At 36.7% G+C, this 17,495-nt stretch overlaps 2 protein-coding genes across 3 annotated transcripts; one reads left to right on the top strand and one right to left on the bottom strand.

Moving 5' to 3' along the window:
* Positions 1 to 336: 336 nt before the first annotated feature.
* zrsr2 (zinc finger (CCCH type), RNA-binding motif and serine/arginine rich 2) lies at positions 337 to 5,631 on the bottom strand. The gene is made up of 11 exons (XM_051911828.1): positions 5,408 to 5,631; positions 5,224 to 5,303; positions 5,014 to 5,083; positions 4,819 to 4,927; positions 4,566 to 4,652; positions 4,027 to 4,065; positions 3,809 to 3,924; positions 3,499 to 3,712; positions 1,715 to 1,770; positions 1,512 to 1,621; positions 337 to 1,410 (listed from the first exon to the last, which is right to left on the bottom strand). Exons 1-11 carry the CDS (start codon positions 5,506 to 5,508, stop codon positions 521 to 523), a joined length of 1,872 nt encoding a protein of 623 aa, XP_051767788.1. The 5' UTR covers positions 5,509 to 5,631; the 3' UTR covers positions 337 to 520.
* A 551-nt stretch (positions 5,632 to 6,182) lies between these two features.
* Positions 6,183 to 17,446, top strand: rbb4l (retinoblastoma binding protein 4, like). Of its 2 annotated transcripts, none has more exons than XM_051911842.1 (12): positions 6,183 to 6,358; positions 6,798 to 6,942; positions 7,025 to 7,170; positions 8,048 to 8,221; positions 9,627 to 9,742; positions 10,328 to 10,488; positions 12,220 to 12,346; positions 14,693 to 14,770; positions 14,873 to 14,949; positions 15,132 to 15,189; positions 16,744 to 16,854; positions 16,975 to 17,446. In XM_051911842.1, exons 1-12 carry the CDS (start codon positions 6,343 to 6,345, stop codon positions 17,041 to 17,043), a joined length of 1,278 nt encoding a protein of 425 aa, XP_051767802.1. In that variant the 5' UTR covers positions 6,183 to 6,342; the 3' UTR covers positions 17,044 to 17,446. The 2 variants fall into 2 exon arrangements, with proteins under 2 accessions (XP_051767802.1, XP_051767801.1); XM_051911841.1 differs by having other exon boundaries at positions 8,045 to 8,221.
* Positions 17,447 to 17,495: the final 49 nt, after the last annotated feature.

The following is a 17,495-nucleotide window of genomic DNA, read 5'->3' as shown; positions in this document are numbered from 1 at the left end:
TTTTAATCAAAATGTCATAATTGGAACGATTTCTCTCTAGTGATGTATGCCAGACTTCTCCAATCATTTAGCCCGCTTAAACCCTGCCTCTTTCTTACAATCGACCCAAGCTCGGATTCAGATCCTTGTCCATCCAATCAACAACCAATGGATAGAACCAAGTCCCCCACCCAAAATTTATATCTTTTTTTAATAATCTGTTTCACTCCGATGTACGTCACAGTATGGAAGAAATGATCTGTCCTTACTTCTGTTACATCGCAACTTTAAATAAAATGGCAAAAATTAATCCCCAAGAACTGCTTATTCATGTAACATCTTTGAGCACCCCAATGAAAATGAACAAAAATATAATTTTTACCACCATCACCAACAATTTTAACAAGATTTCAGAAAACGCTAGATTTAATTACAAATGTACAGGCATTGTATTCATCATGAAAGCTAAGCATTTTGTTATGCAAACTAAAATAACAGCTGCTTTAAGACAACAGAAACAGTTCATGTGTTTTTAGGTAATCTATCCAGATTGTGTGATGCCATCGGATTTGGTAATGTCTGTAACCACGCACTGGATTTCCTCTACTGGATTATGAAACTCCAAAGTTGAGGTCTCAACTTTATCTTCTGGTGAACCAGTGCTGGACGCCACAGCTGTACATTCTTCAGCAGGAGCTTCTGATTTAGACGCCATCTTGTTACACTCCTCATTCGGGGAGTCTTCTTCAGACCCCGCAGATGAGCTTGAGCTGTGTGATTTATCCTTCTTTCTTTTGTGTTTCTTTTTACCCTTTTTCTTCTTCTTGCTCTTTTTAGAGTGCTTGTGCTGACGTGTATCCGTTCGGTCAGAGTTTTCTGGGCTTTGGCTTTCCCTTCTGTGACTCCGTTTCACAGAACCGTTTTTAGAAACATGGTCCGGACTGTTTGATTTTGACCTCTTTCTTCTCGAGTCTGCTGATGAATATTCGCTTTGCTTTAACCAGTCTCTGCTGCGGGATCGGCTCCTGCTCCTTCTGGATTGCTCTCTCTGAGATCTCCTTATTATTGATTGCTCTGACTTCCTTCTCGCTCTGCTTCTGCTACGACTCCGCCTTTCACTGTTTCGACTGTGCCTCTCTCTGCTGCGACTCCGCCTCTCTCTGCTGCGGCTCCGCCTTCCTCTGTAACTATACCGCTCACGGCTGTGACTCCTTCGATCCGTCCACCTGCGCTGGGATCGTTCAGGGCTATTTCCACGCTGGGACCACATTCCATCTCTGCCACCCGAATGCCGACTAGAAAAGCCTCCACCGCGGTCAGGGGACATGTGAAGATCACGGTCCGCCTCCCAGAATTCATTGTCTGGATTTCTGAAGACATGGAGGAAGTTGCAGTGTTTCCCCTTTGGACATTTCCGTCTGTCGAAAAGTCCTGAGAACATATAAGAAAAAAAATATAGGCGTATTAAAAACTAATAAATAAAAAAAGGCTTAAAATAATGACAAAGAAAGTACTACTTCTCTTTTCCTTACCACATATGGCTGTTTTCCATCTAGTTACTGGGGAGAATTCACATTGCAGTTGTCTTCCAGCATACCAGCGGCCATTAAACATCATGAAAGCCTCTTTACATTGCTCCTCTCTGCAGGCATACAGAGATATCAAAAATAAAATAATATTTACAACAACTGTAATTTCTCCTCTACAGCAGTGACTGTAATAATACTGGACTTACGTGTCATACTGAACGTAAACGTTTCCTCTCAAGTGAGGTTCAAAGTTGCAGCTCACCTATTAAAATATGGGGAAATAATTTTGTTAATTTTACAAAACTTAAATTATTTTTATTAATATAATATAAAAAATGTAAATTATTTAATATTTTTTAAATTATTATTAAATTATAATTTTTTTAAATAATTTTGTTAACAACTGTTTTATTGAGTTTTTTTATTTTTTTTTATAGACAAAGAAAAACAAGAATAGAAAGCAAAAAGCAACTATACAAACCTAGAACCCACCCCTGGTAGACTTCAAGAATAGAGAAATAGAATATAAACACAGAATCTAGATACAAAATAAATAAAATAAATAAATAAATAAATAAACTAAAAAAAGACAATACAGATTTTTAAGATAAAACATCGACAAAATATCAAAAGCAGCATGCCATATATTCACAGTCTTGACGTGGGATCCATGTATACGAGAAGTTGAGAGTTCCATCGATACCTTCCAACAAAGACAGTCATCTGTCCATTGTGTGAGGAAGATTCCAGCGGTTAACTAGCTTTTTTTCTTTTGCTGCTCTGAGAGCAGCTAACATTAAACATCTTTGTTGAACGGATAAGGGAACATCCCAAAAATCATTCAAAAAAGAAATGACGTTGAGTCAAATATATGTAAGTGCCCAACAGATATAAGTCCAAAAAGGTGTGAGAGAGGGAAACTCCCAGAAGAAGTGCAAATACTGTATGTGCCCTGAGATCCTTGAGAACACAGATTACACTTAGAAGAGAATGTCAAATCCATATGGTATCACTTCAGAGGATTTGATTAAACGCTATGTGATATTTTGTTATGGTTAAGGTTCTTATAAGACAACTTAAATTACTGATCAGAAAATAAATCATGCGCATCCTCATTAAGATCCTTGGCCTAAATAGTTGTAATAGATAAGGGTTTGTAGGAATGCTCAAGAAGATAAACCCCCAGTTTCATAATAGACAAGGCTTAAGCTAGTCCCAGACTAAAATATATGTTTGAGCTGTTTTAAATGAAAGCAACTTGCACTGACGTATCTTAAAATATGCCAGTGCCATTGTTTTGTCTCAAGATGCACACCAGTAATGTTTTTTTCTAAGGCACATTTATAAATGCTACTTAAATAATTGAACTAAGGCCTAATCCTGGCTTAGTTTAAGCCCTGTCTGTGAAACCGGGCCTGAGATAAATAACTGAAACAGAAGAGGGAGACTTCTTAGAAGGAAGAATTTTACACAAAAGGTGAATAAGTAAATGGGAGTCCCAAGGCACCCCATATGCCAGAAGGGCCGATCTGTTATGCAAAAACATAAAAAAAGAAGTACCTGGTAAATTATATTGGGCTTTAATGAGCTGAAAGAATTTCAGACCACTATCATCATAGACACCACCCAAAGTATTTACTTTGTTTTGCGCCCATTGCGTCCAACAAAAGATTGTGAAAAATAGGCGAATGCCTGTGCCAGACCGTAAACTGTTCGACTTCCCTCCATGTGGAGAGGAGATGAGTAACATTAGGACAAACTGTGATTTACACTGCCTAAGCAGGACCTCCGAAAAACAAGATGCTTAAGTTCATACAGATAAACAATAGACTCCTTAATTGCTCTACATGACACAGAAGCATCAGGATCAAACCAGACTGATACACTTTAATAATATTTTTTAATTTATGTTGATAAGTTGATATGTTAACAGCTGTTTTTCAAATGTTATTATTATGTTAAAACATTTTAGGCTTTTTGTTTTAGTTACCTTGAACTGTACCACCCTCCCTGCATTCTTGAACTCTGGCAGAGCGTCTTCATAGAAATCCAGGAACTGCTGGTGCGTTTCCTCTTCGCTGTACTCAAGACAGGCATCAGTGTCATAGTCGTCACGTCTGCTCTGCTCCATCCCGAACGTCACAAACATCCCCCTCACCATCAGAGTGGTGCTGGATGTTGGGTGCTCATGCTTTCGGGAGCACCTGTTCATTACGCACAGTAAAAAAATAAATAAAAAATCATCATTTAGAACATCATCTATGGCAAACTCTTAAAAGAGCAGTTTAATAAACACTTACCGGTCTCCAAACCTGCAAGCACCCGTTTTAAGGAAGAAGGGGCAGTTTGCCTTGTCCTTTTCAGTTCCATAATCCTTTGGGGCATCAGGGTTTTTCCAAGGACCACCATTTTCCAGCTAAATGCAACAAAACAAGGAGACTTTTCATGATTTCATGATTATTGCAAACATAGAACTGCATTTTCTAACATACATTTGACATGGAAAGCAAGAAGTTACCTGACTCTCTGCTTGATCCAGCATTTTCTGTACCGCTTCCTATAAATGGTGCAAACATACACAGGATGGCGGGTGAAATTGTGTGGTGTGCAAGCACGTGTCTGTTAGAACTGGTTAAGACAATCTGGCAGATAATTTGTACGTTATGGACTGATATTATAAGTATTTTGTCATTCAAATTTGGCTGTTTACAAAACATGTTCTCTATTGTGGCATCAGTAAGCAAAATTATCACTATGCACCCAGTTGACACGAAAAGATACATGTTCTTCATTGGAAGTGGACACTTGCTGCATTTTAAATCGATTTTGTGTATCTTAGTTAAGGAAATGAAGACATTTTTTTGCTAAACAAACAAAATCACACACTGTACACATGAAACAGAGACTTCTGGCATGTGGTGTGTATGTAAAACCATGATTGACAAACTGATTGAAACTTTAAAGGCTGATTTGTTGCAGGTAGCATGAAATGTTTTGATATCTGATAGAGGATATATGTAGACATCAGCATCTTTATCCTCCCAATGCAGGGATCACCTCTCTCTGTTTCTTCTCCTGTTCCTTCTGCTCCCGCTCCTCCTTCTCTTTCTTTTGCTGCTCCTCCCATTCTTCTCTTATTTTCCTCTTTGGTTACAGAAAAGCAGATATTGGAGCATTATATGTATATCTTAATTGAGATTTGTCCAGGCCATTGCAGAATGTCATGGATTTAATGTCAGCAATTGGACTTTTCTTGCTATTTAAAATATATATATATATTAAATAAACAAGAGGTCCAGAAATTGCTCACCTCTTCTTCCTCCTTTCTCTTTTGCGCTGCCTCTTCTTTCTCCCTCTTCAGCCTAAATTCTTCCTGCGCAATCTTTTCTCTCTCCATCCATTCCTGGTGTAATCGCTCACTGGATTGTAAAACAAAACAGTGTGACATATATTTGTATTTTGTTCAATTAATATTATCTTATCATATGAACTTAAGATGACAAACCTTTGCTCATCATCCTTCTGCTCCTCCTCATCTTCAGGCTTGTACTCTTCATTTTGTGAATGACCAAGAGCTGAAAAAGATGAGTTTGTTACTTACAGCTGACAACAAATGCAGGCGTCATGGTTATGTTTGCATAATATATATATATATATATATATATATATATATATATATACACACACACACACTTATAATCAAAATATAAATTACCTGCTTCTCTTATTTTAGCAAGAGCTTGACGTTTCCTTTTCCTTCTCTCTCGTTTAAGAACAGCTCGTCGTTGTTTTTGACTAAAAATGAGTTTAAATAAATGGTGATAAATAAATAGCAAAAATATAAAAAATTCTGATAATAATTTAAACATAGCTACAGAATAGAAATCCCCATACAACACCTGAGCACAACAGCAGCAGTTTCACACTCATCTAAGCGACTCTCAGAGTCCTGCGTCTCTGACGGGTCTGTCTGAATCGAGCAACAATCATTATCTGTCATTTTAAACCACTATTTACACATTACGCAGGTAGACAACAACGGCAAAAGCGCTCCATTAAGGCAACACATTTCACACGAATCGTATAACGCGCGCGCAAAGATGACATCACATTTATCGTCGTACTCTAAAAGCGTGTAAACGCGCATGCTCAGATTAGCATTGGGAGGACAATTCACTTTAGCGAGTCGATTCATATGAACGCTCGTTTCAATTACCTGTTCGATTGAATATGAATCAATTGAATGAACTGAAATGTTCACTGATGTTTTTTGTTTCATCATTGTCCTTTGTTGTTCCCAGTATTGATAATAATAATAATAATAATAATAATAATTCATATTTATTATTCACAATATTGCCAATGAGTACATTTCACAGTTTTACTACTCAGCAAAGCTGGCTATCAAGCATTTTTTTGAGAACCAAGCATATTGTACAAACAAGAGAGATATGTTAAATGTCAATTTTAAATCGTTTAAACATAGATATTTTCCATTCAGTTTGACTTCATGAATATAATAATGAGCAATTATTATAACTGAATGAAATACTAAACGTTTATCACCAAACACCAAAAGCCATCTGTAAGTGATTTACGAGCTCTTTGTGAATCGTTTTGACCAAGTCATAAAAAAGAGTCGGTTCAAAAGAATGACTCGCTTATGAATCGGACAGCTCTAGCTCATAGATTTTACGCTTTTGGGATGCGCGAACTGGTATTGCAAGTGACGGAGGCGTGAGCGTAAAACCCTAAAAACCTGTTTTTTCCCCTGTTTTTTGGTTTTAAACTCCATAATTCATTCAGTGGCCTACCCGCAGAAGAACACGCCAAAATGGCAGACAAAGAAGGTAAACTTTTTGCGTAGTGAATTACGTGCATATTTTTTTTTCTTTGACAGAGTTTGCTAGCTTTAGCCTAAAGTGCTAATGGATGTGACCCACATACAGACATGAGAATGAATGAGTGTTACTGTACCAAGTACTCACGGTTAACTTAAACCTACTGGCATTATTAAATGATTCTACTGACTTGAATAATACAGATAATGGTTTCTCAAAGCAGATCGAAATGCCATTGTTCTCTAAGTTCCCTCCATCGTTCATATGCTGCGGTGTAACTATAAGTTAGGCAACTTTATCATGTTACACTTAAGTTACTGCTCATTTATGAGAATAAAGCAAGCTCTTGCTGCCCACTGCAATCCTACAATGCAGTTATTGTGAAATGTGTGAAATGTTCATTTGGATGCATATGACCTGAATTTATCCTTCTGTTCTCTCTTCTCAGTGTATGATGATGCAGTGGAGGAGAGAGTAATAAATGAGGAATACAAGATCTGGAAGAAAAACACACCGTTCCTATACGATCTTGTTATGACACATGCACTTGAGTGGCCGAGTTTAACGGTGCAGTGGCTTCCTGATGTGAACAGGTAATCCAGGAACTATCCTGTCCACCTTCTGAAACATAACAGGTGACTAGGACTCTGCAAATCATTGTCTATCATTGTGCAGGCCTGAGGGAAAGGACTATGCAGTTCATCGGCTGGTGCTGGGCACACACACTTCAGATGAGCAGAACCACTTAGTCATCGCCAGTGTTCAGATCCCTAATGACGACGCTCAATTTGATGCGTCCCACTACGACAGCGAGAAAGGAGGTTAGAGCTGATCTGACAATGATTGGATGCTAATTTTGTATTATTGTTTGCGTAGAAGTCATTATACTAAAATCAAATTTATGTATGTTTCTTCAGCAGGTATGGTCAGGACGTTGGGGGGAAATCCAGATTCAGTTGATCAATAAGACTGAATCATTCCACAAATATGATGCGGCCACATGCATTTTTGACAACTTGAGAATGTGATGGATCTTTTTTATACATGTATTTAGTGTTTATAACCCAAGATGGATGTTAAAGGGATAGCTCAGTTAAAAATGAAAATTCTGTTATCATTTACTCAACTTCATGTTGTTCCAAACCCATAAGACTTTTTTTCTTCATTTTTGAAAACACAAACTATGATATTTTTAATATTTAAGATTTCTGTCTCTCAATTGAAAGTAAAATGCATCCACAATTGCCTAGTTTAAAATAAGTATCAAGAAGTAATCCTTATGAAAAGCAAGGCACGGTTGAGAATTGCTTTATGTTTGTGTGTTGATCTGTGTTTATATGTGAAGCCTAAATTAAATCTGTTCATATGAAGCAATCATGTCTCTTCAGAAAACTTGGATTAAACCGCTCGATTCATACGGATTTCAGGTTTCATTAAAAATATCTTCTTTTGTGTTTCAAAGATGAACGTAAGTCTTATGGGTTTTTGGCATGAGCATGTGTAAATGATAAGACAATTTTCATTTTTTGGTGAACTATCCCTTTAATACCAAGTGTAAACTGAGCCAATGAATTTGGCTGTTAATTTTTTATTTAGTTGAATGCTACAAACTGATACTTTTCACAAATAAAGTTGATAAAACTGGGACAGAGATCAGAAGTTGGACATTGTTAATGATTGTAAATCGTCTTTTTCCAGAGTTTGGAGGGTTTGGATCAGTGAGCGGAAAGATCGAGATTGAGATTAAGATCAACCATGAAGGAGAAGTGAATAGAGCCAGATACATGCCACAAAACCCCTGCATCATCGCCACCAAGACCCCCACCTCTGACGTGCTGGTGTTTGACTATACCAAACACCCATCTAAACCAGGTCAGTGCCTTTCAGTTGATCCGAAGAAGCCCTGCAATATATTAAAGTTCGCTTTAAGTTTCACTTAAGAATTAAAATTTCCTGATAATTTACTCATCCCCATGTCATCCAAGATGTTTATGTCTTTCTTTCTTCAGTCAAAAAAAAAAAAAAATTAAGGTTTTTGATGAAAATATTACAGGATTTTTCTCCATATAATGAACTTCAACAGTTACCAAAGGGTTGAAGGTCCAAATTGCAGCTTCAAATTCAATTCAGTGCAGCTTCAAAGGGCTCTACACGATCCCAGCTGAGAAATAAGAGTCTTTTTATGTAGTGAAACGATCAGCCATTTTCTAAAAAAAAAAAAAAATATATATATATATATATATATATATATATACTTTTTAACCACAAATGCTCGTCTTGCACTGCTCTGCGATGCGCATTACATAATCACGTTGGAAAGGCCACGCGTGACATAGGCGGAAGTACCGAGCAAGTGTTTACAATGCAAACGAGCAAAGACTAAGTTAAATGGCCTTTACTAAAAAAAAGAGAAAACAACGTTGTTGGATGTTCTTGAATTTGGAGGAGTAAATGAGATGGGGGTTTTCTTCCTACTGCGGTACTTCTGCCTACGTCACGCATGACCTTTCCAATGTGATTGTATATTTTATATACAAAATGTATATAAAATTCAGAATTATTGCACTTCTGTTGTGCACAGTCTGTTTAGTGCGTATGTGTGCGGCAGTGCTTTTTCACTAAAGTCTGTGAAGTTTAATGGAGACTCGATTGATGTCAGGACGAGCCTTTTTGCAAAATGAAAATTCTCGCGTGACTTTAGTTGCATGCTGGGGAAAACTGGTCTCTAATGTGTCCACGCATATGCTGAGCTCCTGAACAGGGCAAGTCATGTTAAATACTTAGGTTTGTTTGTAGCTTAATATAAAGATTCTAAGCTCATGTTTAGGACAACTTTGGCACCGCATCAGCTCACACTCTGGCTTCCATTATTTTTCAGATGCATTTTGTTAATAGAAATGTTATTCACTAATGTAAAGCCAGGGACACACTTAACGATTGTAAGGCCGATTATGAATGTAAATTGATACTTATAACTGATCGTGCTCAAATGCGTCCAGTCAGATCCAGTTGCATTCAGTCAGTGATTACAGTCAGTGTTCAAAATCCATGTGTAAGTATTTAAATCTGCTTCAGTCAAAGGAAGTAATTGCTGTGTGTTGAGCTCAGTCTTAGAATGTTTTATCTAGTCGTTAAATGTGTGCCCGGCTTAAAGTGACGTGACTGTCGACAGTCAATAATCAGATTAGTATATTATCGATTAGTTGTTGCAGCCCTGTATTAAATTATGTGTGAAGCCATTTGCTTTGAATAATAAGTCTAAATTGTCTATTTGCAGACCCCAGTGGAGAGTGTAGTCCAGACCTGAGACTGCGGGGACATCAGAAGGAGGGATACGGTTTGTCCTGGAACCCCAACCTGAGTGGAAACTTACTTAGTGCATCAGACGACCATGTGAGTGATCTTGCATTCAAACTGACCTAACATAGTTTTGTACTTGAAATTAGGGATGGCTCGATATCACTTTTTCATGTCCGATACCAATAACGATACTGCAACCTTGAGTATGTCGATACCGCTACCAATCCGATACTAGTTCAGTGTTTTCTTCTTGATCAGTTTATAAAATCTATACCTCACTTTCAGTGGTTCAAATTCGACAGAAAATTCAACATTGCGCATCCGGGAACTGCAGGAATAGCAGTAGATTGTGTGTGCGCAGCACCTGGTGTATTGCATCTACCCAACAGTTTACTGAGCCTTTTTCATTAGTTTTAAATAGCAGTTACTATATGCGTGTGAATGACGCATTTCATTCAATCTACCGCTCCAGTGCTTTAATCTAACAGACCTGGTAGTGAGTGAAAATACAGTCCTTTTAAACAAAAGCACAGACCTTTATGTTCAGATGATGCATAAAAATGCTTGATCTGACAAAAAAGGCCCGTACAGGACCGGTTCTGATACTGAGTATCGGATCGACTCATCCGTACTTGAAACTTGTATGTTGTAAGATCATCTGTTGTTCTTCAACTTTAGACAATCTGTCTGTGGGACATCAGTGCTGTTCCAAAGGAGGGGAAGATAGTAGATGCCAAGACCATCTTCACAGGGCACACAGCTGTGGTGGAGGACGTGTCCTGGCACCTTCTACATGAATCGCTGTTTGGCTCTGTGGCTGATGACCAGAAACTCATGATGTGAGTAAGCAAAGTGTTCTGGTCTCCCTCTGCTGTGCAGGAATCTGTGAAACTGTAGGACAATTTTTTTTTTTTTTTTTTTTTTTTTTTTTAAATAAAAAATAAAAAGAGAAACATTTAACTACAGTGCACAGCAAAAATGAGTACACCCCCTCAGAACAAATACAAAAGATGTATTCTTTATGATCACTAATACAATTCATGGAAAGATGGCAAAACTAAATGTATTAAACATATACATAATAAAAACTGAGAAATATGTCATTAATAGCCATAAAATAAGTAAATTAGCCAATTTTGTTTAAATTAAGGATTGCAGAAATGAGTAAACCCTAGATTTAATTCAAAAAATGTATAATATTCTAGTACTTAGTATGCCCTCCATAATTTTGAATATACTGCTCTGACCCTTCTTGGCACGGAGTGTACAAGTTCATGACAAATTGTCACATCTGTCCTGTTTAACTCCTGGATGATGAGCTCCTTAAATGCCCTGATCTTTAATGGGGAGTGTTGCTCAACTTGTCTCTTCAGAATCCCCCAGAGGTGCTCAAGAGTGTTAAGACTGAGTGCAATACATGCCCACAGAAGGTTTTTCACCTTGGGAGAATGCATATCCTCCTTGTCGTGTTGAAAAAAAAAATGCCCAACAATGCAGGGAATAAGGAAAGGGTAACATCATCTGTTTCAAGTTTGTATATTAAATTACACAGTGGTGTGGGAATTCATGACAGCATTGATAAAGCACAACTCCCTCACACCTTCAGCACTCATACATCCCTATATAAGAGCTTTACTACCACTGAACTTTACTGTGGGAACCAGGCACTTCTCACTGTACTCCTCCTCTAGCAACACCATAACATTTTGGATGCTGTTAGATCCAAAATGATTGATTTTGGTCTCATGAGACCAGAGTATTGATTCACAGAATCTATATTTTGTAAATATCAGCTTTGGAAATGGCTAACTGACTTTATTGTGCTTTGGCTACAGTAGGTAGTTCCAGTGAGAACAACAACCATGCATGTCATTTCTGCAGGCTGCATCTTACTCTGTGAGATAAACAGTCACTCTTTTCATAGCTTTGCTGGCTCTGAGACACTCGCTTGGTATTTCTCCTGCTCTTTGTCTAGCAAAAAAATAACTCCTCACTAAATGAAAGCTTAAAATGAAGGCCTGTTTATTTCAGAGCCTTGTCACATGTCTGTGTTACTTTTGCTATATTTTCACACTTAAAACAATGATTTGGTAATCCTCTTGTACCACTGTCCTCTTTTGTGCTAAGAAATAAGTCTCCTGACAGTTCTCTCTTCCATTGTTGTCAGCATTAAGTCTGAGAAGGATTCAGTGGGCTATATAACACTTAATTGTCAAGAAATTACTTCTCTTTAAATGTTTTGGTTCAACATACTTACCTGTTGATCAAACATTGCCTTAAACTTACACCAGAAACTTTTTATTTCATTTTATTTAGTAACTTTTAGGAGGGTGTACTCATTTTTGCTACACAAAATTTTATCACCTTGATAAGAAAATCTTATTTTCCTGAATAATTTTGACATGCATCTTTGAAAATTGATTAAGCAGACTTGCTGGAACATTACATCTCTGAAGAACCCTAACATGTCTTCTAAGTAATTGAGTAATTGCTGACTTTCAGAGGGGGTGTACTCATTTATGCTGTGCACTGTAAGTTGTATTACACAATGAAATGTCTGTCTTCTACAGCTGGGACACACGATCCAATAACACATCAAAGCCCAGTCACTCTGTGGATGCCCACACGGCCGAAGTCAACTGCCTGTCCTTCAACCCATACAGCGAGTTCATTCTGGCCACTGGCTCAGCAGACAAGGTCTGCATAATTGCACATACATCTGTAGGAAAAATTTGCTTTAGAGATCCTTCCTTATGCGGATGGGACGTAATTCCCTTAAAGAATTAGTTCACCCAAAAATTAAAAAGTGATAAAAGTGGTAGTTGCGTGGACTGCCAATGGAGGGACGGAAATCTTGCAGATTTCATTCAAATATCTTCATTTGTTTTCCGAAGATGAACAAAGGTCTTACAGGTTTGGAACGACATGAGGGTGAACTAACCCTTTAAGCCCAAAGTACACCTCAGTTTTGATGCTCAGCTTAGCATATGCATACAGCCTGATGCATAGACTTTTAAAGTATACTCTATTTGATAGTGTGCATGAACACAGGCGCTTTACACATGCACACTAGAAAGTTTCATACTTACCCAGTGTCTGCGCTATTTTTCTTCAGAGGTTGAGTGATAAAAATGTTTTTTTACTTGTTTAAACTCGATTTTAAACTAGATTTTGTAAATGGTTAGAAATTTCGGGCTACACATACAGGTGCTGGTCATATAATTAGAATATCGTAAAAAAGTTCATTTTTTTATTGTAAATTATTTTAAAAAATGAAACTTTCATATATTCTAGATTCCCTGCATGTAAAGTAAAACATTTCAAAAGGTTTTTTTTTTAAATTTGTTGATTAGAGCGTACAGCTAATGAAAGTCCAAAATCCAGTATCTCAAAATATTAGAATATTTACATTTGAGTTTCATTAAATGACCATCCCTACAGTATAAATTCCGGGTATCTTTTGTTCTTTGAAACCACACTAATGGGGAAGACTGCTGACTTGGCAATGGTCCAGGAGACAATCATTGACACCCTCCACAAAGAGAGTAAGTCACAGAAGGTCATTACTGAATGGGGTGGCTGTTTACAGAGTGATGTATCAAAGCATATTAAATGCAAAGTTGACTGGAAGGAAGAAATTGGGTAGGCAAAGGTGCACAAGCAACAGGGATGACCACAAGCTTGAGAATACTGTCAAGTAAAGCCGATTCAAACACTTGGGAGAGCTTCACAATGAGTAGAATGAAGCCGGAGTCAGCGCATCAAGAGTCACCACACTCAGACATCTTCAGGAAAAGGACTACCAAGCCACTTCTGAACCAGAGACAACGTCAGAAGCATCTTACCTGGGCTAAGGAGAAAAAGAACTGGACAGTGAACAGTGGTCGAAAGTCCTCTTTTCAGATAAAAGTAAATTTTGCATTTCATGTTGAAATCATGGTCCCAGAGTCTGAAGGAAGACTGGAGAGGCACAGAATCCAAGCTGCTTGAAGTCTAGTGTGAAGTTTCTGAAGTCAATAATGATTTGGGGGGGCCGTGACGTCTGCTGGTGTTGGTCCACTGTGTTTTATCAAGTGCAAAGTCAATGCAGCCATCTTCCAGGAGATTTTGGAGCACTTTATGCTTCCATCTGCTGACAAGCTTTATGGAGATGCTGATTTCCTTTTCCAGCAGGACTTTAGCACCTGCCCACAGTGCAAAAACTACTTCCAAGTGGTTTGCTGACCATGATATTACTGTGCTTTATTGGCCAGCCAATATGCCTGACCTGAATCTATGGGATATTTTCAAGAGAAAGATGAGAAACAGTCGATCCAACAATATACAGATGATCTGAAGGCTCAATAGTGCCTCAGCAGTGCCACAGGCTGATCACTTCTATGCCACACTTCACTGATGCAGTAATTTGTGCTAGGAGCAAGTCATTTACTGTAATATGTCCTGCCGATCAAGTATTGAGTGCACAAAAGAACATACTTTAAAGAACTTGAACTTTTCTGTTTTGCAAATCCATTTTTTGATTGATCTTAGGAAATATTCTAATATTTTGAAATACTGGATTTTGGACTTTCATGAGCTGTACGCTCTAATCATCAAAATTTAAAAAAAAAAAACTTTTGAAATGTTTTACTTTACATGTAGGGAATCTAGAATATATGAAAGTTTCATTTTTAAAAATAATTTATAATAAAAAAATGAACTTTTTGATGATATTCTAATTATATGACCAGCACCTGTACATGCTTTGGCCTTCAGGGATCCTGATGAAACTTGTGAGGTCAATTTTGAAGGCAACTGTTTAATCATTTAAAAAAATTAAATTCATACAATAATACACTTTTTCATCATTTATTACTTTTAATTTTCATTTATATTTGTTTTTTATATATTTATAGGGTATACAAATATATTTTTATATTTTAAATTTTTATATTCTAAGACAAAAAAAAAATCAATAAATCATTTTAAAAATGAAAAAAAAAAAATGGTTTGAAAAAAGAAAAAGAAAAAAGTAACATGCTCACTGTTTGTTTCTGGCTGTAGACTGTTGCATTGTGGGATCTGCGTAACCTGAAGTTGAAGCTTCACTCTTTTGAGTCACATAAGGATGAAATCTTCCAGGTAACACTCCAAAAATAACACTCACGATTCTGCTACAATGTAACATTTCTTAAAGAATGTAAACATAACATATTGTAATAATAATGCTGATGGTCTTGACAGGTCCAGTGGTCTCCCCATAACGAGACCATCCTGGCCTCCAGTGGCACAGACAGACGCCTCAATGTTTGGGACCTGAGGTATGAGGCATTACTACTTTTTTTTTTAATTGATCTCAGGACATTTCTGAAAATTAACATTTTTTTTCTTTTTTAATGCACATTCCTGGTTTAATGTAAACAGTTTGTTGGTGCTAACTGTGTTTGGATCCACAAATGCCTTTATCAGATATTGATTGCATTGTTACATTTATGTCCTCTAGTAAAATTGGAGAAGAGCAGTCTGCGGAGGACGCAGAGGACGGGCCACCTGAGCTGCTGGTGAGTCGAGATAGATTTGCTGAAAATGTGTATTCTGACAGACAGAGCTATAATGTTATGAATATTAGTCACTAAACTCATGCTTTGGATTATATTAAGTTTTTTTTTATTTTTTTTTTTATCCCCAATCAGATAATTTTTCGGTTCAGCAAAAAAAAAAAAATCGGGGGTTAATGTAATTTTGCTTTTCTTTCATTACTAAACACCACTTTAAGTACTTCGATACCACAGCAAAAATCTAGCTTTTAATAATTAAACATTATTAAGGACAAGTGAACAGTTAAAGTTGTGTTTTGTTGTTTGATTAACATTAATGACATAGCAGCAGGTATTTATAGGTTGCTGTCACTTTAAGACCTAATAAAAGGATCCAGTATAGCTAATGATACACATCCGATTTCTTTCTTAATTGTTTACGTTCACTTAAGACATAACTGACTGCGTTTACAAGAATACTTGCCGAGATGGGTATTTTGACATAATTTTGTGTATCTGTCCGTTCAAGTGCAAGGTGACGTGAAAGAGGAATCAATTTTTTGTTGTTTGCGCGCTATCTGAAACGCGCCTCTGTGTGTACACACACTTCGGGTGTGTGCGGCTGTATGCTCAGATAACAGTGTGCGATCGAGTTCTCTTTCGCCTCTTCATGCACTCCAATGGTTGGAAATCACTTGAATGTGAAATTATGTTTAAATTTAGGAATTAATCTTAATAATGCCGAACCGTGGGGCCTGGTCCGTATGGATCATGGATCAACTGTGATTCGTTGCACCCCTAATGAATATTGATAACTATTTCAATACCACAGCAAAAAACATACTATTGATGACACTCTTCTGTTTAAAAAGTTAAAGATTAGTATAAATAACAAAAAATTGATAACAAATAAATAAATAAATAACAAATATATATATATATATATATATATATATATATATATATATTGATTTATTAATATATTATTATATTTTCATTATTTGTGGGGTCGTAGGATTGTAATGTTTTTGAAAAAAGTCTCTAAAGCTCATCAAACTTTAATTTTAAGGATTAATCTGTATTTTATTTTTACAATGAAGACTACCTAGTGATATTTTTACATTTGAGTACTTTTTACAATTTCTGTAGTATTTCAAGAGATATTTATATTGGTAATAGATCAATGTGAATAAAATTAAAATCTGTTCATAATCTTCTCTTCAGAAGGCTTGAAATAAACTTCTCGATTCCTGTGGATTACTGTTACGATGTGTCATACTTTTTGAAGCTTGAAAATATTGCCTAGAATTTCAATGGATGTACAAAAAACTGTGATATTATAAAAAATATCTATATGGCAGGCAGTATATAATTTTTCCCCGTGGTATTGTAACATACTGAAGTTAGAAATTCCAATATCATGACAACATTACAACTGAGTACAAGGTAATACTGATCCTGTACAAAATTATTTTTTTTAATAACTTTTAGTATCAGCTTGGTACCAAAGAGTCAGTACTTGTGACTCTCTAATAGCGTATAATGAGATGAATACTTGAATTTTGTTTGTTTTGGCAGTTCATTCATGGTGGGCATACAGCTAAGATCTCTGATTTCTCCTGGAACCCAAATGAACCCTGGGTAATCTGTTCTGTGTCAGAGGACAACATTATGCAAGTATGGCAGATGGTAAGTACAGCAAAACTGTAGATTCTTACGATTTTCATTATTTATTTTTATGATGTTTTTTTTTTTAAAGTATCTGATATTAGGACTTTTTGCTGACATCATTAACTTCTCTCATTTTAGGCTGAAAACATCTACAATGATGAAGAGCCAGACACCCCCGCATCAGAGTTGGAGGGCCAGGCGTCATAACTGATCTCATTAAAAATCTACAACCCTTTCATGGCTTCTTACTCCTCAGCTTTTGCTTTTCAGTATTATTCCGTAAAATCCATCCTTTTACTTCCTACTCCATACATACCATACTTTACCCATTACAGGGTCCTTCTGTAGACTAAAAGGTTCAGCCCTCATCCATTTCACTAGAGAAGTTTGGCCTTAGATGGTTTGGAGAAAGACTGCACCACTTGTTCAATCACTTCTGAGAAGTTACGGCCTGGTGTGGCTCATCACAGTTTAAGTTTTTCTGCATAAACCTGGTGTCAATTTGCAATAAATCTTTTGTAATAACTTTTAAAATGATTTTGTATTCCTAAATTGTTGATAATTGTCTGTACTTAATTCACTTATGAAAATAAAGTACAGATCAACTAAAGATTTTTTTCCTGTCTCGACATATGAAGCTATGTATTTTGAGTTTGTGA

The sequence above is a fragment of the Ctenopharyngodon idella genome, chromosome 11, assembly GCF_019924925.1.
Source record: "Ctenopharyngodon idella isolate HZGC_01 chromosome 11, HZGC01, whole genome shotgun sequence".
NCBI lineage: Eukaryota > Metazoa > Chordata > Actinopteri > Cypriniformes > Xenocyprididae > Ctenopharyngodon > Ctenopharyngodon idella.
This window is presented reverse-complemented; position numbering and strand designations above follow the sequence as displayed.